At 46.2% G+C, this 24,756-nt stretch overlaps 1 protein-coding gene across 1 annotated transcript in view; it reads right to left on the bottom strand.

Moving 5' to 3' along the window:
• The window catches only part of wdr7 (WD repeat domain 7), a gene marked incomplete at its 5' end in the record, with an annotated part of 120,357 nt that overhangs the window by 12,692 nt on the left and 82,909 nt on the right, over nucleotides 1–24,756 (bottom strand). The window contains 5 exons of the mRNA XM_079235295.1: nucleotides 299–398; nucleotides 948–1,030; nucleotides 1,190–1,339; nucleotides 3,004–3,121; nucleotides 14,323–14,509. Coding sequence (XP_079091421.1) covers nucleotides 299–398; nucleotides 948–1,030; nucleotides 1,190–1,339; nucleotides 3,004–3,121; nucleotides 14,323–14,509 — 638 coding nt within the window. The remainder of the gene's footprint in view (nucleotides 1–298; nucleotides 399–947; nucleotides 1,031–1,189; nucleotides 1,340–3,003; nucleotides 3,122–14,322; nucleotides 14,510–24,756) is intronic.

Raw genomic sequence — 24,756 nt, 5'->3', positions numbered from 1 at the left:
TTGGTGATTTATGGAAATAAATGGTCAAAATGGGGCTGGATAGAATGATGGAGAAATGGATGGATAACTAAAGTAGTAGATCAGTTCAGTGATTGGTGGATGGATGAATAATAAGCCAAAAGACAGAGATGAATGTATAAAAATAATTACTGTAAAAATTGATGAATGGATGATGAATGGATAAAACTGGCAAGCAGGCGAAAGGTTGACTTCAGTGTCAATCAGCAACTAATTAACTACTTGAGCTTTTCTTCCCTTTTATGCTACTGTGAGGAGGGTTGTAGAGCTTTTAAAGTACCTGGCATTTTCCAGTACGAACATCGTACAGGGACACTGAACCCTGGCGAGCTCCAACAGCAATGCGGTGACTACGATCACAGTAACCAACCATGTAGAACCTGAAAAAGTGGTAAACAAACATACATTAACACTTCACCATTTAAGTGGGCATCATCATTCACATACAAACCCTTATGATTAATTCTCACAGTTGATTTTGAATTGGTTGCAAAATTCCACATTGCATGGAAAATGGACAAACTTACCCCTGATAAAAAAATAAGATTGTGATTCGTAGACGAACTAAAGTAACGACAACTAGTCAAGGCAATTTGCCTAATTGAATGTTGCCTTTGAACCTTTCTGATGTGAGAATTGGAAAGAGTGTGTCTGACCGTTCTGAGCACCTTGGGGGTTAACCCTTTGGTTGATGTCCAATTGAATTTGATCAAATACTGACATGTTGAAAATGTCGGATTGGGTATTTTCAAGTGATCAACAATCAGGTGTGCGTAGCTATGTGTTAATCAGCCAAAAAGAGACAGAAAAAATATATACCTATATCAATATACAGATTAAGCTGTATCAGCCACATGCCCCCCACACTGACCTTATAAGGAAACATGTGGGGCTTGTTAACACGCCCATACACACATACACACACTTACTTGCAAATAGCAGGGAAACACTCCTGCAGTCCTTTCTTCTTCACCAGAGACCCTTCAATACAGTACATGATGATATCCATCACCTGAAGAAGAGGAGGTGGAAAAAGAGGAGAAGACATGGCGTAGAAGGGATGAGGAGGAAAGAGGGGATTTTTGTAACTATTTTCCTCAAAGCTAAAATGGTTAATCTTTCCTGGTAGTGTGGAGAATGCCCTCTCCATGTGATGTATAAAAACGTTTACCTCAACCAGCAGATCCACAACATCTCCGGGCATCTTCTCGATCAGGATGTCAATCACTCGCAGTATCTCAGTCTTGGCTCTGGTCAGAGTGGTGGTGTGAACGTTCTGCTGCGACTGAGAGTTTGCCTGAGCTGCGTTGTACCGATGAACCTCAAAAACAAAAAAAGGCATATGGATAAATATCTGTTACTGACTGGGGGAGGACCAGTGGCGGGCAATAGAGGGCAACGGGTCCCACCCACCTTGAGCCACCAAAGAAAAAAAATAAATAAATAAATAAATAAATAAATATATATATATATATATATATATATGTATTATATTATTAATTATATAAATAATAATAATATTAATAAATTATACAAATTGTCAATATTTGTGTTTTTGAGCTATAGAATATACCCAGTAATATTTGTAAAATAGGACGCCTGCGCCAAATATATGCTTTCCTGCTTGTGCACCTCTCAGCTGAAAATTTATGATTTTGCCCAAGGAAGACGGGTCTAATACGCAGTTTAGTCAATCACTCATTAAAGAAATAAATTAATGACATACAATTTATCCAATCAGCTCCCAAAAAAAGACTTCCGGGAGGGCTATTCTCATCTTGCCCCAGGCTGCGCGTTCCTGTGTCTCTGTCTCCTCAGGGCAGACGAGGCGCGTGCCACCCATGATAACAACATGACAGCGGCAAGTGAGAGCAGGAGTACTGCTCTTCACAGAAAAGCAAACGCTAACTCTGTATTATCAGAAGAACTTTGGCGGAGGAACTACAGATAAAGCACCTGGTCCCAGATCAACCGGACCTCACCATAAAATAACAGACTGACGTGAAAGGAACCAGCTCCTGTGGACACAGCTACACCAGGACTACAACTGGCTGCCAGCGTTTCTGAGATGGGAGTGAGACACGGAGAAAAGCTGATGTTGTGATCTTGGCAATAAAACATATTGCCAAGTGACGTGTCGAGTCTTGGCCAATCAGCCTTAAGATGTCGACAGCGTCTTCATTTTCCTCCACCAGTTTTTTAATGGCAAGCTGTCTAGCTTGCAAGCTGTCTAGCTTGCCATTCAAAAACTGTTAGCTAACGTTTTTGGCTAGTGTTGGCGTTACAGTTATTTTATGTTCCGTTACATTTCAGACTTGATTAAAGTGATAAAACATGCCGAATTAATTTGATCCCTGAGCTTGTTTCTCTGCAACACGCCGGTCCAATCTCGGGGTGATGGGAGACAATAACACCGACATGTGTTGTTTATGTCCAGCCTGCGCCGTAACTTAGACCTTTATGTCCAGTGTACTGCTTAACTTAAACTCCGCTTCACAAAGACATGTGTCAAGAGGTTAAATCTGAGGTTATGTACAGACGGATGTATCCGGTCATTTCCGACCTTGATTATTTATTTATTTAATTTTCCAAGGGACCCACGGACCGGTACCGGGCCTTGGCCCGGTGGTTGGGGACCGCTGTTCTAAAATATTAAATGTTCAGTTTTTTAAGTCCGTCTTAAAACTATACTATTCCTCCTGTTTATACTTCTTAATGTGATGGAAGAGAAATTCAGTCATTCAGACATTCCACGGTTTATATCTGAAGTCCATGAGGCATCAAATCAAGTGGGTATCTTCTGAAGTTGTATTATTTTCAATATGAAATCCCCTTTTCATTACCATCCCTTCACCCCAGCCATCATGGAAATACAAAATAAAAGAGGCAACGTTATACTAAAAACTCTGGTTACAGCAACACGTGAACGATGGCTGAGGACATTCTTTAAGCTGCTGTTCGGTCGTCTGAACAGTTCAGTCTCACCTCTCTTGCAATGGTGGTGATGAAGGCCGGCGGTCGAGCAGTGGCGATGAGAGAGAGGGCATGGCGGGCCGATCGAGCGGAGTCAGCCGGCGGATTGAGAGGCAAACCCATGGTGACACTGTGGAATGATAGAGAGAGGGGGGGGAGAGAGAGAGGCAATGGTTTCATTCAAAAATATATATTTTACTGACAGAAACATAATTAGTTAGTTTAATAGTTTACCTGTTTGATTTTCAGAGATAAATCAATCAGTGAGGTGAAAAGGAACAAGAGCAGGTGAGCAGGTTTTAAAAGACGGGTGACAATTGCACCAGGGGCTTAAGATAAAAAGAGAACTATTTGAATACAATGCTATAGTTTATATATTTCCTATAACAAAATACTGAAATTATGAGTCCCAATGGTTCATACTGATGACATATATCTTAAAATATATAATCCAAAAAAATAGTTAATTTTTGTAATCAAAAACCTTTATTTGTTTTACTTTTTACAGTTAAAAAACAGAGTAAAAAAGTAAATGATTGAAATAACAATAATAATAATAATAGTCATTGCTTTACAAGTCACATGTGTGTCTTAAGTCTAGTTCTAGTCCAAGGCCTGCACTTTGTGTTTGCCATTTCAAATTTAGACAAGCTATACCTTTACAGTCATAATAATAATAATTATAATAAGACTTTTTAGAACATACTTTTGTTTCCTTGAAATAAACCTTTCAACATCTAAGATATGCGAGTGCCTCAGGGTGGTATCTTTCATTTCTGAGCTGTATTTTGTCTGGCAGAGCAGAGTCTGTTGTCTGAACAACCAACTGCACATTTCAATTCTCACGCAACCTGATTTTGTAAGTTTTTTGTTTTTTATAATTTATAACCTTTGGTTCGGGGAATTCACTCCTACTGAAACGGTTGAAGTCCAGGCAAGTCACGGATAACAAAATCGCTGGTGTTCAAAGTCAAGTTTAAGAACATGCCCACCAGTGTAACAGTGGCTCATTCATGTGTTTTATTAGTTTAGGAGCTTTATGGTATAGAGGAAAGCGATCTATCAACTATAGAATATCATGAGTTTATCCTTTCAGGAGAGATTCTATGATGATGTAAAGAGGGAGAGACACATTTAAATGTACAATCGGACGGTGAGAGGAAGAAAATGAGATTAAACGGAGAGCGGCGGAGAGATCGAGCCTTACTAATATATGGAGTGAAGAGATTAACGGACAGCTTATAATGTCAAGGCCGAGTCAATGGGAGCCATTCACCAGACGACAGCATAATGGACTCCCACAATGCAACAGGAATTAGACACACACACCCTAACAGCTGGCCACACACGCCCCTATGAGTGTGCGTTTGTATGTGCGTATGAGAGAGAGAGGGGAGGGGGGGAGGCCACCTTGTTAAGAAATTACTCTGGGGAGAGAGGGAGGTTGGGAGTGATGGCTGGACGGCCGGCCGAGAGGCCCGATTCATCTCCTCTGATTACGGATCACAGCCACAGCACTTGTAATTAATACCGGTAATATATTGGCAATATATCAGCGATATTGAAATCTTTAATTTCATTTCGAGAGCTGGCTGTAATTGGGAACAGTCACGGTGTTGATATAGGGCAACGGGAGGGCCGGCAGCTAATTGTACCGAGAACGATTGGGGTTAATGGCCGACACTCACAACATATAATTAAATAATCTGGATTATTAGCACAGGCACAGGAGAACACAGTGATATGTCTCAATTCAATGAAATGGTTAGCAGTGAGGTCAGTCAAAGGTGGTGCTCTACTGGACGGCATTATATCCAGAGGTGTTCGTTTGGTGCTGAGCGGCAACATGAAGCAAAATTTTGACTAAAGAAAATCTCAGAATTTGCCAGAAAACTGTCAAATTAAAATTAAGTGAACTGGATTACGAGATCAGTTTAAAAATTGTTCAGCGACTGAATTTACAGTGTGTAGAGCGAACAAGAACGCACACACGAAACCGTGTGCGTGTGTGAACCTGGCAACATGACTGCATTCACAGTATTGCGCTGACATTAGCCAGTCAATACTGAGTCACACACATACGGCGAGGATTGGAAGTATTGATTTTTTTGTTTTGTGCGAGGGAGCAGTGAATAGGAAGCTGAGACACTGTGACTGTGTGTGTGTGTCTGTCTGTCTGTCCGGCTGTTTACTGATCTGCTCAATGAGATGCAGACGGGCGGGAATTTAGTACGTGAGTATACAGATTTGAGTGCTTTATTTAGACGGCGTATAAAACAGCATATGCACGTATAATGTAGGTCCACTCAACCGATTCATTTGGGTCAACAGCCACCCGTCACAGAGTTCTATACAATCAGACTTCTTTTAGCAACTTGAGGAGACACCCCCTGCTGCTCAGGAGAGAGAGTGCAGGTGTTAAGACACTTCTGCATTGTGTTCACTTGGTAGAACCAGAGGTTGACGCCTGGTTTAAAATCTGGATGATTGTTTCAATAACTACCATTATGTGAAGAGGAAGCCACACTCAAAAACTTAGACAAGCGACATAAAGGTATACTCGTTTGTTAATTGGAAGTGCTAATAAACACTAATATTTGGTACCACAGACAACAAAGTGCCATGTGCAGTCGGCATGGCAGCAGGTCAATTTTAGAAGACACAAGGTGGGGTTTTATTGCAAGCCGCATTCATGCATTTGCAGATATTTTGCCAGTGCAGGCGTGTGTTCGCAGAGTGCAGTGAGAGGAACATGTGACCGGCTTTACTCGCTGGATTAAGAGTGGACCAAAAGAATGAGTCAAACTGTGTTAATGACTGAGACACTGACAGAAGCGCAATGATTGGTTTACCAAGCTGATTGGCTTAACGAGTAGCTGGTTCCCTGACATAATGGCTGGTATGATGCAATGTTGAACTGCTGACTGGTTACTGACTAGATGTTTTACCAGTTTAGAGACTGATTCACTTACTGATTTAGATGCACTGGCTGGTTTAGGTAACCACTTACCGACTGGCTTGCTCATTTACAAACCAACAGAATGAAGTGGGTTGCTTAGTTTGGTAACTGGGTGGTTTGCTGACTAACTGGTTTAGTGATCTATTGACAGGCTGATTCAAGAATTAACTCACTGACTGGGTCACTTATCGACTGACTGTTTTACTGTTAAAAGGTTCAGTGGCTGACAGGTTTTCTCAGTTGTTTACTGACTGGTTGGCAGACTGGAATACTGACCCACTGCTAGTTAACTGACTAATTAAACAACTGGATTACTGACCAATTCACTGGCTGATTAACAGCAGCTCACATACATTCTGCATTTGTTCAATAGTGATTTATATTTATGTGTTCATAACTTCATCATCTCTGATTGTTAAATGAAACACGCCATTGTCTAATAACAACACCGTAAACCTGCATTTCAAGCCGGGTCTGAACGTAATCGAGTAAAAAGACCCAAATGAATACAGGCACAGATCGAAACACATCGACGCAAATTTTCTTTTCTGAGAAGTGACCCGTGGTTTTGGGATGATTGTTTTCCGGCGAGCAAACGTCCCGCAGTGCTTATGTGTCGGCATCTGCGGTGACAACAACCTGTACTTATCTCTGCACAACAAGCACCAAAACAGTGGTTTACTGCCGGGCGACAAATCTTTCAAAAGGCACAACGTAAAGACATATTACCTCAACTAAAACTCACGTGTAAGATTTGGTCATGTGATAGATAGATGTGATTGAATCCAAGATGAACTTGGACTGTAAGCATATTATCGTTCCACTATTCACACACATAAGTCACAAATTGCTTCACAGGGGCATTTTAACATGCAAGAAAGAAAAAATAGAACACATGGGCCACTAGTTTAAGAGAGAAGAGTTAAAAACACAAAAAGGCCAAATAGACAATAAAGTACGCAAATACATGCATAGAGTGCAGACTTCCCCAGTCCCCAGAACCGAGCTCTGCGGGACACCACAAGACACAAAGTCTCCCAACAGTGACGGCTAAACTTCTGTCAGTGAGATAAGGTAACGCTGAGCCGGATATGCCCACCCAATCACGAAGCCTCTTACTCAGGATGACATGTTCCATAGTCTCAAACGCAGAGCTGAAGTCAACGAGTACAGAACAATCACATGCACTCAGCAGTATTGCAAAATAAACATTGATTTGAACATTTGTACCATCCTTTTTATTATTAGTTAGTAACAGTTGAAGTATTGGTGCCATCACAATGTGTGTCAAGGGCCAAGAAATTCCACCACCTTGTTTTTTACAGAACTTTGTGTAATTCATGTTTCCCTTTTTTTCCAGACTTGTCCTTCTGTTTACTATTTTGTATTTATTTACCTTCTCTTCACTTTCTATTCTACTACTAAAATCAGATTGCATTGTTTTTCTCTTCTACACACACGCACAGTGGCAGCAGACATATCTATACTCATTTAACCAGACTGAGCCAGCTCGAGTTTCAGACTTAATAGGATCAACTGGATTTCAGCAGGGAGAAGACGCGTGCACACACGCACACACACGCGCACAAACACACACACACACACACAATATGAGAGGATGCCACTGAATTACTTTCTCTCTGTGACCTCTGACCTTCACTTGTACTAAATGCTACAACCTCACCATGGGCCCAATCCCAGTGTCCCCCCTAAGGCCTTAAACCTTAAACCCTGAACCCCTAAAGACTTAGCTAAAGTCACCTGATAAATGATTGAATGTGAGAGAATGTAAGGGCTTGAAATGGTGTAAATATGAATGAGACGGCACTTTCCCGGGACAGGGATGTCATGTGTACAGATTGTAAAGCCTTCCGAGGCAAACTTGTATTTGTGATGTTGGGCTATATAAAATAAACTGAATTGAATTGAACTTTGTTCTGCAACATATATTTATGTTATACTTTTTACTCCCCGATATGAAAGTCTTCCAAGCTCTTTCCTCACAAGATGAGTTCATTTTGAATGATTTATTAACTTCTTTTTGTCAAAAAAGCTTCAATAACAATACCAAATGTTTGATGAATAAATAAATAACTTCTGATTTCATATGTTTTTACATTCTACTTTTAATCCAAATGCAGACAAGCGGTTGATATTGGAGGTATTTAATTACTACCAGACGGCAACCTCCGGTTCAGAAAAGTGAAGCCAATGCTGAAGTATCTTTAACTTGTTTCAGCCAATGCTGAATGCATATCTTAAGGAGCTTATGGTGCCATATTACCCCACTAGAGAGCTGCGCTCACTGAATGTGGGGTTACTTGTGGTTCCCAGAGTCTTAAAAAGTAGGATGGGGCTCAGAGTCTTCAGTTAACCAGCTTCCATTTTCAGTCCAGGGGGCAGGCACGGTCACCTCATTAAAGAGTAGACTTAAGACTTTCCTCTTTGATAGCGCTTATAGTTAGGGTTGGCTCAGGTTTATTGCTAGGGATGACTCCGTCAGGAGAGGGATCCTCTTCTCTCTCTCTCCTTCTGGATGAATTAATGTCTCTTTAATGCACATTACTAACTCTACTTCTTTCCGGGAGCCTCTGTGCTTCCTCGCTTTAAGTTTCCATGGATCGTGGCTGTGTCTGGAGCAGGTCCTGCCCCCTGCCATGGTGGCCCTGCTGATGCCCCTCCTCGCTACCTCCTTCTGCGGACATGGATCGCGGTTATCTGGATCGTGGTCCATGCCTACTACTCATTATACATATAATTTCTGTCATATTCATTGAATGTGCTGTAACTGTGTTACGTTGTTCATTCTGTAAACATGACATCTATTGCTTCTGTCCATCTGGGGAGAGAGATCCTCCTTTGTTGTTCTCCCGAAGGTTTCCCTGTAAAGGGTTTTCACTATCTTTATTTGGGGGAGTTTTTCCTGATCCGATGTGAGGTCACAGGACAGGGATGTTATATGTGTACAGACTGTAAAGCCTTCCGAGACAAATTTGTATTTGTGATTTTAGGCTATACAAAATAAACTGAATTTAAGATGTCGACGGGCAAAACCAATGAGTGATGACACGATGACTACGTCCACTTCTTATATACAGTCTATGCCAACTACTGTATATAATTCTCCGTTAGGCTAACTTTATTATTAATTATTTTTCTTGAATCCATTCAAGAAGATCCATTCATGCCCCACCATTAATCACAGTCGATCACCCGGTTGTGCACGCAGCCCCACTCCACAGGCGACCACGCTGTTTTACCCAAGTTTTTCCTAGGGTTGTCACGATACCAACATTATGATTTCGATACAATACCTGCAATAAATATCACGATACTCGATACTTACGATACCAGAATTCAATACCACAAATACGATATGATACTGTAGAGTTGGGAAACAGCGAGACAGTAGGCGTAGTTGCAGTCGAGAAAGTTTACTCAAGCTCCACATAAAATGTACAATACTTGTGCAGTACTATAGCGGCAGCGCAAAACCCCACGCTTCCCGGAAACCAAACCAACAAACCAACCCAGACCCCGGAAACCCCACCAGCTCTTAAAGGCACAGTAGCCCTTAGGTGAATGTCTCTCTCAGTCCGTATGTGGGTCACCACACAGGCCCCCCCAGAATTCACCCAACCAAAAGTGCAATAGACGAAAGTCAGTGAACAGAGTCCGACCCCAAAAGGCAAAGTCAACGTGGTGGGGGGCGGACCAAACGGCCGAAACGGCTGCGCTTCGCAGCAGGGGGCGCCAGTGGGGCCGGGGCAGGGACAGAGGTCGGGGCCGGGTGCGGGGCTGAAACAGGGGGGCGCCCCCGGCGTGGGGGCAGGGCCAACTGGACGGGCTCATCAATGTCTAAATGAGCAGGCTTGAGACGGTCGATAGCGACTCTCTCCGGCCTGCCCCCCCTGTCCACAACAAAGTTCTTAGCGCCCGCTTCCAGGCCTCGGAAGGGGCCGTCGTAGGGGGGCTGCAGCGGAGACCGATGGCCGTCATGGCGGATGAAGACATACCTCGCCGCTGGCAGGTCCCTGGGGACATAGGACTGGGGGAGGCAGTGGCGAGTCGTCGGGACAGGCACGAAGGCGTCGGCGACGCCCCGGGACACAGTTCGGTGAGAGGAGGCGGACCAGGGTGCAGTCGCGTCCGGTAGAAACTCCCCCGGGACCCGCAGGGGCTGGCCGTATACCAGCTCGGCGGATGAGGCCTGGAGGTCTTCCTTGGGGGCAGAGCGGAGACCGAGCATGACCCACGGGAGGCGGTCAATCCAGTCGGCGCCCGTAAGGCTGGCACGAAGGGCGGCCTTCATGTCACGATGGAACCTCTCACAAGCCCATTAGCCTGCGGATTGTACGCCGTAGTGCGGTGTATCTTTACCCCCAGGTGCTCAGCAACTGTAGTCCAGAGCTCCGAGGTGAACTGTGGGCCCCTGTCGCTCGTGATGTCACCCGGCGTGCCAAATCGGGCCACCCAGCACCCGATGAATGCCCGGGCGACCTCCGCAGCTGTAGTGGAGGACAGGGGGACAGCTTCCGGCCACCTGGTGGTCCTGTCCACCATGGTGAGAAGGTAAGTATATCCGCGGGAGGGGGGCAGGGGGCCCACCAGGTCCACATTCACGTGGTCGAAGCGCCTCTCTGGCACCACAAACGGTGCCAAAGGGGCTTTTGTATGGCGGTGCACCTTAGCACGCTGGCACGCGACGCAAGAGCCAGCCCAGGCTCTAACGTCCCTCCGGAGACCAGGCCAAACGAACCTGACGCCCACTAGCTTAGCCGAGGCCTTCACCCCAGGGTGGGAAAGGCCGTGGATGGTGTCGAAAACCCGCCGCCGCCAGGCAGCAGGCACCAGCGGGCGCGGTTGACCGGTAGAGGTGTCGCAGAGGAGGGTGGCGTCTGCTGTGTCGAACACCACGTCCTCCAGCCGTAGCGCAGTAGGAGCCGACCGGAAGGCTTGAATGTCTGAGTCCGTGGCTTGGTCCGCCGCCATAGCGGCGTAGTCGAGCCCCAAGTGGACGGACCCGACGACCACTCGAGAGAGGCAGTCGGCGACAAAGTTGTCCTTGCCCGACACGTGCTGGATGTCCGTGGTGAACTCGGAAATCGCCGAGAGCTGACGCTGCTGACGCCCCGACCACGGCTCCGTAGCCTTGGCCATGGAGAACGTCAGGGGCCTGTGATCCACGAATGCAGTAAAACGCCTGCCCTCCAACAAGAACCTAAAGTGTCTGGTGGCAAGGAAAAGTCCCAACAGTTCCCTGTCAAAGGTGCTGTACTTGCGCTCGTTTTCCCGGAGCTGTTTGCTGAAGAACGCCAGCGGCTGCCAGGCGCCCCCACCCACTGCTCGCACACCGCCCCCACCGCGTAGTCAGAGGCGTCCGTGGTGAGGGCAATGGGGGCAGTGGGAGACGCCAGCAGAGCAGCGTCGGCCAGCGCGGCCTTGGCCGCAGTGAAGGCTATGTCCATCTCCGAGGACCAGTCCAACACATCCTTGGGCAGCTTTCCCTGCAGGGCTTCGTACATAGGGCGCATGAGGTGGGCAGCACGGGAAAGGAAACGGTTGTAAAAGTTCACCATGCCCAGAAACTCCTGCAGAGACCGTACGGTGCGGGGGCGAGGAAAACCTGCGACGGCCTCCACCCTGGCGGGAAGGGGGACGACTCCCTTGAGTGACGTGGTGGCCGAGGAAGGTGATGGACGACAGGCCAAACTGGCACTTAGCTGGGTTGACGATGAGGCCATGTTCGCTGAGGCGGCCGAACAGCTGCTGGAGGTGAGTCATGTGCTCCTCCATGGACGCACTGGCCACTAGAATGTCATCTAAATAAACAAACAAAAAAGGCATGTCCCGAAGAACGGAGTCCATCAGGCGCTGAAACGTCTGCGCCGCCCCCTTGAGGCCAAACGGCATACGCAAAAACTCAAAAAGCCCAAAGGGCGTGATGACGGCCGTCTTTGGGACATCCTGTGGGTGGACAGGCACCTGGTGGTATCCCCGCACCAGGTCCACCTTGGAGAAGACGACGGCCCCTGCCAGGTGGGCAGAGAAGTCCTGTATGTGCGGGACGGGGTACCGGTCAGCAGCGGTGGCATTGTTAAGGCGACGGAAATGGCCGCACGGGCGCCAACCCCCGTCGGCCTTAGTAACCATGTGTAGGGGGGACGCCCATGGACTGTTTGATCGGCGCACAATGCCGAGGCGCTCCATGGTCGAGAACTCCTCCCTGGCGATCGCAAGCTTGGCTGAGTCAAGGCGGCGGGCCCGGGCGTAGACAGGGGAACCCACAGTGGTAATATGGTGCTCCACGCCATGCTTAGCCACCGCAGACGAGAACGTGGGTGTGGTGAGGTCGGGGAACTGGGCGAGTAGGTGTTGATACGGGTCCCCGGTGACCAGCGTGTTTGACAGGCAGAGCGCCCCAGCCCCCCCCAGCGTGCAGGGGTACGAGGCAAAAGAAAGGGCATCAATCAGGCGGCAGTTCTTTACGTCCACCAGCAGGCTGAAAGCACAGAGGAAATCTGCGCCCAGGAGCGGCGTGGATACCGCAGCCACAACAAAGTCCCAGCCGAAACGGCGGCCGCCCAAACACACCTCCAATTGCCTGGTGCCGTAGGTACGTATGGGCGTGCCGTTAGCGGCGTCCATCTGGGGGCCGCGTCCGCCGGCCACGGTGTCCACGGGTTGAGCTGGCAGGATGCTGCGTTGTGCGCCCGAGTCGACCAGCAGCCGCCAGCCCGACAAGGAGTCAGCGATGAATAACAGCTTGCAGTCCCGGCCGGCGCCCATAGCCGCTAACGAGCGCCGGCCCTGGCGTTTCCCTGCGGCTTGAAACTGCATGGCATACGGCACTGCTTGGCCTTGGCCCCAAACCTGGCATGGTAGTAACAGAGCCCGTCGTCGGGTTGGCGGCGGGCCGTCACCGCAGCTACAGTGTCTGAATAGTTTTCCATGGGCGGGGTGCCCTGGTGGGGTAGCAGGGCATGGACAAACTGCTGCCGGTTGGCCAGAAAAACCCGGTCTGCTTCAGCAGCCAGAGTGCGATAGTCCTTGGACGCGGCGAGGGGGGAACTGGCCAGTGCCGTGCGTACAGGCACTGGGAGCTGCCTCAGGAAAATGTGCGTGAAAAGGAAGGAGGGATCAGCCGATCCTAGCACGGCTAGCATTTTTTCCATCATCTCCGACGGCCTGCTGTCGCCGAGGCCGTTGAGGGAGAGCAGGCGGTCCGCCTTCTCCAGTTCAGACAGTTCGAAGAGTTTCAGAAGAAATGTCTTCAGTGCTTCGTACTTGCCGGCAGCCGGTGGAGCCTCCAGCAGCATCATCGCTCGTGCCGTCGTCGAAGCATCCAAAGCGGCCACCACGTGGAAGTATTTGGCATCCCGACTTATTCCCCTGAGCTGGAACTGGGCTTCTATGTGCTGAAACCACGGCCGTGGGTTATGCTGCCAAAAGTCCGGCAACTTGACGGTAGCGGCGTAGACGTTAGCCATGTCGTTAGCACCGGCGTTCGGTGCGGCGGCGCCGTTCTCGTTGTCGGACATGCCGTATTCACTCTCAGGGTCACCAGTGTAGAGTTGGGAAACAGCGAGACAGTAGGCGTAGTTGCAGTCGAGATAGTTTACTCAAGCTCCACATAAAATGTACAATACTTGTGCAGTACTATAGCGGCAGCGCAAAACCCCACGCTTCCCGGAAACCAAACCAACAAACCAACCCAGACCCCGGAAACCCCACCAGCTCTTAAAGGCACAGTAGCCCTTAGGTGAATGTCTCTCACAGTCCGTATGTGGGTCACCACAATACCACAAATACGATATGATACCACAAATACGATACTGCAAAATATATCTATAATAGTAATAAATAAAACATCTGTATGTTCCCTTTTTTACCAGCTTGTTCCTGCCCAGCTTTTGGAACACTTAACAAATGGCATTAATATTAGTATTAGCCTACAGCAAGATATTAATGAAAACTACATGATGCCATCATAGCATTGATTATACACAGCTATGTAGGCCTATTGTTTGGGGTGTCTGTCTAAAAGGTGCTTTGCCATGTTTGACATGTTGCATCCCTTGGTCTGTGTGGCTTGCTTTGAAACAAGTTTTGCAGACAGGTCTCTATGTGCAGGCAGCATGACAGGGAGCGGACCACTGAGTGTGCTCACTATTTTAATTAAGTATCGATACAAAAAATATGCAAAATCGTATTGTTTTTAAGGTCCGCGGTACCTTTTTAGTATCGATACACCGTGCAACAGTAATACATATATTCAGGTACAGTGCTTATCTGTTAATTTCAGAATGTAAAATAGATTGGTGTGTTGTGATTGATCAACAACTGCAACGTTTGTGTGACCGCAGACTCACTTGGCCAGCTGCTTCTCGGCGTCAGCGCAGAGCTCCAGTAGCCCCATGAGCACCGCCGACACGTCCATGTACGGCTCCCACACGGTGAAGCCTCGGCCAATCAGGTCGATGGCGGTGCGGCGGATGGTGCTGTGGGGAGGCAGCTTGGGACTCGGGGGCTGCAGCAGCAGGAAGGTCAGTGCCTTGCCTGCAAACGGCAGAAGTGGTGGAATCAGAGTAATGAAGAATAGAATCGGGGGGGGGGGGGGGGGGGGGGGGGTATATGGAAGGAGGCCGAACCTCCAACAAAGCTACAGAACATTTTATGTGATTTAATCAGCTATCATTTCACAATTTCTTTCCCTCCCTTTTCTGCAGATGACATCAGAACAAGAGAACAGAGAATTGTGATGTGATAAAGGTGTAAATTCTGCTGCATCGGCCTCCATGAAACTTCTTAGGCTGTGGTTACAGTTGTCTTTTCCATGCAACTTTTGTCAGGTCTGTACGCTCCGAGATCGGACATTGCTCTCTTTAGGATCCTGATCAGCCAGACCACGTACCGAAGTGGCTCACATTGGGAGTTTCTCTCCCGGGAGGGCAAAGGGAAGAGAGGAGGAAAACCCAGGACTGGAGCACAGCTGAGACCTACATTCGGAATCCTGCATCGAAGTTGATGCTGACATAAAAACCAGACATTGCCCAATTTAACAGGGACTTTTATTATGAAAAATGCATGGACAATTAAATGTGTTAATCCTAGTATTACAGCTGCTTCTTAGGGCAGGTCGGATTGAAGTGTTAAGCGTGGTTGTTAGTGTTTGGGCTGAAATAGGTCATTACATCTGCACTTATGTGTTACACTACCTGGGACGGTCCACATTCAACACTGACAGCAATGTGAATGCACCAGAGTTAGCTAAACGGCTAGTTTGCGTTCACATCACTCTGAAGCATTTAAACATTTACCGTCACATGCCCGCCCACCGCAGCAACATGTCAGCTCAATAAAGAAATCATAACTTCTTATGAAGGAAAAAGGAATAAATCCTCTCTCTCTCCGACACAGAGGCACACTCACACACTGAGAGGATGCAGGCAGCGAGCAGGATGGAGGTCGCATCATAGCTGACCTGACATTTGAGCCAGTCTCTGTGGGGACAGGCTGACCATTAAGGCTCCTGAAAATACCCTCCACCCCCTCATCTCCTCCATCCTCCTCCTCCCCCCCCCCCACACACACACACACCCCTCTTTCCTCCCCGGATGTCTGTATGTCTGTCTGTCTGTCTCACCCACTGAAGCCGGAGGTCCGGAGAAGATTCTTGCTTCGGTGTCTGGTTATGTAAATTTTCACACCAAAAAACAACATGTTCCATGCAGTTATCATAAATGACCTGGTCATTCTTTTATCGATGTATGCTCAGAATGGCCTCGATGGAGTTCTACTGTCAACAGTTCATTGTATCGTCACTTGAAATGTAAACGATATGAAAAAACATGGAACTTGAAACAGATAATTTACTACGAGTATTTATAATCCTGTGATGGCTTGTAAGGCCCTCCTTTCTCCAGACACACAAAGCTAATGTCATCATCTGGATCTCCTGGCATTTAATCATCATCACCCCCCCTTATTGGTTTAGAGACACACACACACACACACACACACACACACACACACACACTCACACAATATAGCTGGAGCCTATATATTTCCGTGTTAGCATCGCTGGGCAAGACTGCTACATTATATACCAGCAGCGACAGATGGAGCGCTAACTGCGTTAGCAGCGTTGTACTACGTCGTTATGGGGAACATAGACTGCAGGAGATGGATGCTTGCACAAACACTGTTAGTGGTGATGTTGTGGTGGTCGCCGAAGAGACAAAGAGTCAAACATGCAGAATGGGTGTGCGGTCAACGTGCTGTGACTCGGTGATAGGGCGATGAACTTTGACCCTCAGCTGGCGATCAATGTGATGTGGGAAAATGCCAGCAAAGGCGTGGAAAAACAAAAGAAATCATGTTTTTGCTACATTCATTGATATACAAACAGTGGACTATAAATATCAGCAGTCAGGTAGGGTTGGATGAACTTTGACCCCCAGTTAGTAATTAGTACAAATCATCGAGAGCACCAACATAAATCAATTACATTCAGAGTTATGCTGTTCCTTTCGGCTTTTCCAAAGGAAAACCACACCCTCGACCTTGTTCTTACATATGGCATTGACGTGGAGCATTTAGTAGTGTTTCCACAGAACCCTCTTTTATCAGACCATTGCCTTATAACTTTTGAGTTTATACTACCGGATTGTACGGCGTTAGGCAAGAGTTTTTACACCAGATGTCTAACTAACGGTGCTGTTGCTAGATTTAAGGAAGCGATTCCTTCTGTATTTGATTCAATTCCATGTCTCAATATAACAGATGACTCCTGGGCTAACTTTACTCCCTCCCAGATTGATGAGCTCGTCGATGGTGCTACTGGCTCATTGAGAGTGACACTGGACTCGATAGCCCCTCAAAAAAAGAGGATAATTAAGCAAAGGAGGCTCGCTCCATGGTACAACCCTCAGACCTGCATATTGAAGCAAGCATCACGGAAGCTTGAGGGCATATGGCGTTCCAACGGTCTGGAGGAGTCCCGGTTGGTTTGGCGGGATAGTCTGAGAACATATAAGAAGGCCTTCCGTAATGCCAGAGGAGCCTACTACTCATCACTCATAGAGAAAAACAAGAGCAACCCTAGGTTTCTCTTTAGCACTGTGGCCAGGCTGGCTGAGTCATAGCTCGGTGGATCCGTGTATTCCTATAGATCTCAGTAGTAATGACTTCATGAGCTTCTTCAATGGTAAGATTCTGGCTATTAGAGACAGGATCGATGATCTCCTGCCCTCGACTACTGCCGGTCCATCCTCAGGTGGGATGGCCATGGAGGAGGCTGTGGGCCCTGTTGTGTGTCTGGATGGATTTTTTACCATCAACCTCGACCAACTGTCTTCAATGGTTTCTACTTCTAAATCTTCTACCTGTCTCCTGGACCCTGTTCAGACGAAGCTGTTTAAGGAAGTTTTACCTTTAATTAGCACCTCTCTACTAGATATTATCAATGGGTCTTTACTAATGGGTCATGTACCACAATCTTTTAAAGTAGCTGTAATTAAACCTCTTCTTAAGAAGCCCACTCTGGATCCAAAGGTGTTGGCTAACTACAGACCTATCTCTAACCTCCCCTTCCTCTCTAAGATACTGGAGAAGGTAGTCGCAAATCAGTTGTGTGATGTTTTACATAATAGCTTATTTGAGGAGTTTCAGTCTGGATTTAGAAAGCATCATAGCACAGAGACAGCACTAGTGACAATTACTAATGACCTTCTAGTTGCACCAGATAGGGGACTTGTCTTGTCTTGTTAGACCTTAGTGCAGCGTTTGACACCATTGACCATGACATCTTATTACAGAGACTAGACCAGTCGATTGGTATTAAAGGTACAGCACTAAGCTGGTTTAAGTCGTATTTATCAGGTCGATCTCAGTTTGTATTTGTAAACGATGAGGCCTCGATGACCACCGCCGTTCGTCATGGAGTTACACAAGGTTCTGTGCTTGGACCAATTTTATTCACTTTATATATGCTTCCTTTAGGCAATATTATCAGAAAACACTCCATAAACTTTCACTGTTATGCCGATGATACTCAACTATATCTGTCGATTAAGCCAGATGAAATCCACCAGGTCGCTAAACTTCAAGCGTGTTTTAAAGACATCAAAACCTGGATGACCTGCAACTTCCTGCTGCGGAACTCGGACAAGACTGAAGTTACTGAAGAATTATCTGATGATATGGTTTCTCTGGATGGCATCGCTCTGGCATCCACCACCACCGTAAGGAATCCCAGAGTTATTTTTTTATCAGGACCTGTCCTTTGGCTCCCACGTGAAACAGATCTCAACTACTGCAATGCAGAGTTCCATGAGAGTACGCTGTTCAGCTCACACAAATTAACCGTGTAACCGTGGCTGTCAGCTGTCGGTTACCAAAGCAGTGGTGGGATTCTACTTCCTAGTGTCACCGAAGTGTTCACTCAAGAAAAGTACAGCAAAAGAGGCAAAAAAGTCCTTTGCGTTTTATTTATAACTTGAGTGGACAGCATTTACTTTGGGACCGTTTAAATTGTATTTTCGGACGGTTTGGGATGGATTGGATTGGATTCTCAGTTGCTTTAGCAAAAATAAAAAATAAGAAAAACTGCAATTCTTAAACCTGCTAAAGAAAAATAAAAACCCAAAGACGTCCCAAATGTTCAGTAGGAACCAATGTCCATGGTGCTGAGAGCCACAGACGGGTTCGGGAAGTTCGAAAGCACTGAGATGTTGCAATGGTCTTTTCATTTCAACTCCCTGACAATAAGAACAAATATACATTGAACATCAGCCTCTCGTCAGGTCTGTGTTGTGTTCCTCTGATAAGAAATCAACTCGATATCAGTTTCAAATCAACTGACCAAAAGGTCACCAGTCAGATTCAAACCCTTTGACATTGATACGCGTGTATGTGCTTTTCCCACAGTCAGCCTGCACGTCCCCTCCCCTCTAGTCATTGAGCAGGAAGTGAGAGGTCCAGGACTCAAGTCCATTTCTCACAGGCGGACATCTCTGTTTAAAAGGCAGGCCCGGACACAAATTAACCAAGAGTTATTGACAAAGCATCAGTTGGCCATAATGAGCCGTTCGTTACAGCAGTAAACACGTCATATAAACACAGAGTTGTGATTAGGGCAGGAGGAGGAAGGAGGCTGGAAGGAAGGAAGTAGGGTGGAATAAAGGATGGAGGGAAGTAGAGGGTGTGAAATAGTGACAGATCAGCAAAGTTTACCAGGCCGAGTCGACCACTAACAGGCCTTTCTACATGTTTTCCTCCGTCGGCCCTGCTCCCTGCTCCCTCTCCTCTCTTTGAGCGTAAATGAGAGGTGAAGGTAAATCAATGTGGGGGACTTGGTTCGTGGATGAGAGCCGGATGGGACTCGCTGCATTATGAAAGTAGTGTCTGGTCAACAACCACTGCATACATTAAGAATGTAGTCTGCATCACCTAGCTACCAGCACCACCTGTTTTGGGGGAGAACTGCTGTCCCGTTACTGGTGTGACCGGGAAACGTAACCTACTAATCAAACGTAAACCTTGCAATCACTTTCAAGTAAACCAGATTGCTCCATCAGACCAAAATGAATAAATAATTGCAATCACTTAGAACAATGAAAATAAAGTTCTATCTGTGCAAAAAATAACTAATATTTAGTTACTACTAAATAGCTTATTGTGGAAAACAATAAGCTAATTATTTTTTTGCAAAACAAAACAGAATTAGTGCTGATATGTATGAGCCATCACGTATCAGTATTAGTGGCTGCAGGGAGCTGCTTTCCTCTACAAATCTTTTTAAAATGGGGTTGTAGATTAGATACGGCTACTCTCAATTCATGCTCAATGTTGAGCTGAGAGCCGTATTCTGTTTAGAGAGACGTAACAGCAGAAAAGATGACCTCAGGAGATCTCACGGAGATTGGCTTTTTGCAAAACGCCAATCTCACGGAGATTGGCTTTTTGCAAAACGGCAAGAATCGGCAAGTCGCGCAAGTGCATCCTTTTAACGGCGTAACATAAACATTTACCTGAAAGTGCAGGCATTTCTCCATGTATTTATTAATGACTTAGTTTTATGTCCGCATACTTTGTACTTTTGTAATACCTGAAGCCAGCAGGCTCATTGTTGGGTACAAGACACAAGCACTTTGGCTCGTTTCACTTGGAGCAGGAGCAAGAGAGCTACTGTTGCCATCTTCACCCTGGGAGCGTTTCAAGAACGCAGATATAGTCTGCTTTTCATGCAACGAAGGGTGCCTTCAGGGCACCCCTCTAATATAATGATAGGGGAAACAATGAAGCTACAGTAACTATTACCTGATCATTTATAAGTTTACAACTTTTCAAAATATTTGAATGCAGGATTTAGCTTCAAAGCCAGACATTTTGCGAACAAAATACTGATACTAACCTCGAAACATATCGCTATTATGGATGAAAAATGGAATGGAAAAGAAATTTCTAAACTTGCTCACAGATATACAATGTGAAAAAAGGTTAATCTTTACATCGCTTATTTGATAAATGGAATTGGAAGAGCGCTGCTAAAATCTCAAATCTTCTGTGGGAGAAAAAAATGTAAAACCCAATTTCCAATCGTCTCTCATGAATATTTTAAAATGCCACCGTTCACGGTGAAGGGGCCTCAGAGGGCACTCCAGGTATTTTGACATTTACTGAGAGCATTATTATATGTTATTATATGTTCGGGCATGTAGTCAGGATGCCTCCTGGACGCCTCCCATTAGAGGTTTTCCAGGCACGTCCAACTGGTAGGAGACCCCGGGGAAGACCGAGGACACGCTGGAGGGATTATATCTCCCGGCTGGCCTTGGAACGCCTCGGGATCCCCCAGAATGAGCTGGAAAGTGTTGCGGGTGAGAGGGAAGCCTGGGTCGGCCTGCTGAACCTGCTGCCACCGCGACCCGACCCCGGATAAGCGGCTGATAATGGATGGATGGATGGATGAGAGCATTATTGTCCAGCGACGATACACAGATGGACAGTTTGTCTCTTATCCTGTCCATAGACATCCCACCTTCCCTCTGTCATCATCTATCCTACCTTCCTTCCTCCCTTAAGCTCAATATCCCCCTCTGTCTTCCCTACATCCCTCCTACATCCCCCCTCTGCCATATAAAAAACATCAATTTATACTCTGCTGTATAGACTACTGTACCCTCCCTCTCTCTGGGTGGACAGCTCTCATTCATCACATGCACTGCGCTGTATGCCAACAAAACCGATCCATCTTTCAATTTCATAACAGAGAGAGGAGATGGGGGTGGGGGGGAAGAGAGAGCTGGAAAAAGAACAGAGCGAAAAGGAGAGGGGGGATAAAACGGACAAAGGGGCGGGAATGAAAGCAGCATTACAAGAATAAAAAAATGTCCTCCCCCAACGCTTTTTAAAATCATCTGTAATTGTCTGCTGGAGCTTTATATTAAGTAATACCACCTTTTACAGGGTTCAGCCTCTTTGTGGGGTCAGTTCAAAGAACAGGGTGAGTTTTTAAAGGAGCAGCCTCCTCAGTTTGGTTGGTGGATACGGTCCTCCAGTTGTTCAAACTGCCTAAATACGACCTATAGGGGCAGGAGTAGCATGATGTTACAGCCTCAACATCTTGGCCAAGAGGAGGCCGGGATGGAATGGGCAAGCTGCATAAGCCTCCTTCAGCTTTCCAAATGCACATGATCAATCACTTGTCTTAGAGTCTGACTGTAAGTAAACACAGAAAGTAGCAGCCCTGGAACGGCCATTATGTCGAGCTGCATAGTAATCAGCATCCGACCTGACTCTGCGGCAAAAGCTTTCCTCCTGTGAAAAGCAGCAGCAGGACCACCAGTTTTCAGAGGTAAAGTATGCCATGTCACCTTTTCCTATAGCTCCTTGTCTGTGCACTCTCAATAAATGCAGTCCTCATAATAGTTGTCAAGTTCCTATGTATTTTTCGGTCAACTCTTGGTCCAACTTGCAATGACCTGGTACATGTGATCCCAAAGGACGCACGGGACAACTCATTTCCAACACAGCTCAATCTTTATTGTTTTTCTTATTTATCAATTGTTGGCTGGTTGGTCCATCTAGGTTGAAAACCTTCGAACACAGTGGCTTCTTTGGCTGTAACATCGGTTGACTCCTTCCTTCTCTCTGTCTCAGCTGAAATGTTTGCTGTCAGAGCTTCCCTTTGCAGGTGTTTCCAATTAAGTGATCAGCAGCCTGCACTGGCCTACTGGCGGTGCATTCTGGGACTTGCAGTCTTTCCCCCTTTTTCCTTTTCTTTTCTTTCTGGCAAAGTACCGTAATTCGACTAAATAATGAATTAACTCAACAATAGTACATGGAATAATCTGCCTTTGCGTTTATTTATTTTTGTTTCCTTAAAAGACCCTTGATAAAGCAAGGAATCTCTCTCTCTCTGTGTGTTTGTGTCCTTCGCTTATCTTTAAGAACCGTTCATCCGATCTACGTCGTACCTGTCGGGTGTGTTGCTGGGGACCCAAAGATGTGTGAAGGTTTTGAAGGTGGCGCCATGTGGACCCAGGACATGTTTAATATTGATAAACTTTGAATAAGCAAGCAGCAGGGGTGGTGCTTCAGTGCTCTGAGGACTGAGTTGTGCACAGCAGGCCTTTACAGGCTACGACTCATTGACTGCAGTTCACTTCTGCTGCTGGATGCCGGAAGCACTAGTGTTACAACCAAACTCTTCTCACTTCCCTGGAGTCAACGAGCGATGAGTGCCTTTCAACAACAATTTGGCAGCACTTCCGGCCTTCTCCGAACTCGGAAAATTGAGCTGGATGTAGATCCCTTTTCAGCTAGCCATCGTGACCACTCCAGGCAGCTACTTTCTGTGTTAACTTGCCCCTTTATAGTTCTACATGACTCGTGCGACAGGTTTGGCCAACCTAATAGTTTAGTTGTTACCCAAGAGAAAATTAAGAAATCTGATGATGAGTGATTTGGGGGGGACTTTGAGTGAGTCCTTGCTGTTGTTTAATTTAAGGATTCTATTGATCTAATCTGAATTAATTTGGAGTTTGAAAAAACATGTAATGTAAAATGATATTCTGTTGTATTCGGCTGCCAAGTGGTATGATAAGTGTGAACTGCCAATTGGTAGTATACCTTCTACAGTTCAGTAGTTACAAAGACACAGTCAAGGTCTTTAAGCAGGTCACTGTCCAGGAGAACATCCTCCATGTAATCTCTTGTCCATCTCTAAAAATGTCAGATCCTCTTATTTTTGCCCTGGACCACTTTGATCAAGCAATACTTTCTGGCATCTAATGTGTCCCATTCTTCTGTTCCCTCTTCTGATTGAAAATTAAGTTTGAATGTTCTGGGGTTCAAGCTCTGCAAGAGGTATCATTCTCATGAACAAGTTTGTGCTGTTTAGCTGGATTGGACTTTAACCTCACGGTAGATGGCACAAGGCTGAGGATGAGAATACAACAATGTTCTGCATTGTTTTATGATTAGGAATAACAATGTATTTGTCGAGAGTTGGGTCTTATGCCATATTTCCACTGCATGATATTGAACCCGACTCTTCTTTGGGGTTTTAAATTTGCAAAAGTTGTGTGTACTTGTTTTAGTACCTACTTGGTCAAGATTCCAGGCGAGCTAAACCAATACTGGAAGGTGGATTTAACACACTGTAGACCACTGATTGGTCAGAGAAAATCATCTCCAGTGCTGGATGGAATATGCTGCATAAACTCGCCATTTTTAAATAGGCAAGCGGCCACTAATACTCTCAATTTTGTTATTAACTCTACTCAGACTTTAATTAATGTCAACGTGCCGTACAATGCAGCGTACAATTGACAAAGTGCAGACGTTCTTCTGTTTGGTTGCCGGTGAAAAGATTCAACAAGTGTGGCGTGGAAGATGATCTCTACCGCGATCAGCTGGCCCACACTGCGAAAGTACCATCAATAGTGGAAAAAATAAATAAAGACCTGGTACTAAAAGTTGAGTTAGGCCAAACCATGCAGTGGAAATTAGGAATAGTCTTAACGTGTTCTTTCATTTCTGGAACTTTTCCAATATCATATTGTATTTTATCTGGGCAAAGCTGTGTGACTTCTTGATGTTAAGACAGCATTCAATATTGATGACTTTGAGAGGTTTGGTTTATTCTGTTGAAAATAAGTATCACATTGTCCAAATGAAACCCAGCCAAAGGGGTACGTGATAGGTTTTTCTCTCTCTCTCTATCTCTCTCTATCTCTCTCCGTCCCTCCCTCCCCCTCTCTCTCCCTCTCTCTCTCTCTCTCTCTCTCTCTCCCTCCCTCCCTCCCTCCCTCCCTCTCTCCCTCCGGTGAGTCCAAATAGGTGAGTAGACCACTGTGCACAGGGCCAACATCACGCTCCACAGTCTATCAGTGAGAGCACAGGCTCTGTCGCTGGGCGGATGGCCCCAGAGGCAACCAATCAGAGCTCAGGGGCAGCAGGATGGAACAGCGGCTCTGCTTAGTGCGGGTTTGATGCCCACCAAGGTCCAACACTGCAGGCACAGCGTGGCACAGGCTGGGCCCAGCGAGAGTGAGTGAGTGAGTGAGTGTGTGTGTGTGTGTGTGTGTGTGTGTGTGTGTGTGTGTGTGTGTGTCAAGCTCCTTAAGGTGTCAAGCTTGGTGGGTGAAAATCAATCCCATCTCTCTCCTCACCTCTATTTCAACACCGAAGTTTCTACTTTGGCAGTTGTGTAGTTCTGAGTTTGGAATAACTATGGTCCTGGACCAAGACTGGAGCCACTGAACATTTCAGTATCTTTCTCAAGGTGAGAGTATTGT

This window comes from Taurulus bubalis (genome assembly GCF_910589615.1).
Source record: "Taurulus bubalis genome assembly, chromosome: 19".
Classification (NCBI taxonomy): Eukaryota; Metazoa; Chordata; class Actinopteri; order Perciformes; family Cottidae; genus Taurulus; species Taurulus bubalis.
This window is presented reverse-complemented; position numbering and strand designations above follow the sequence as displayed.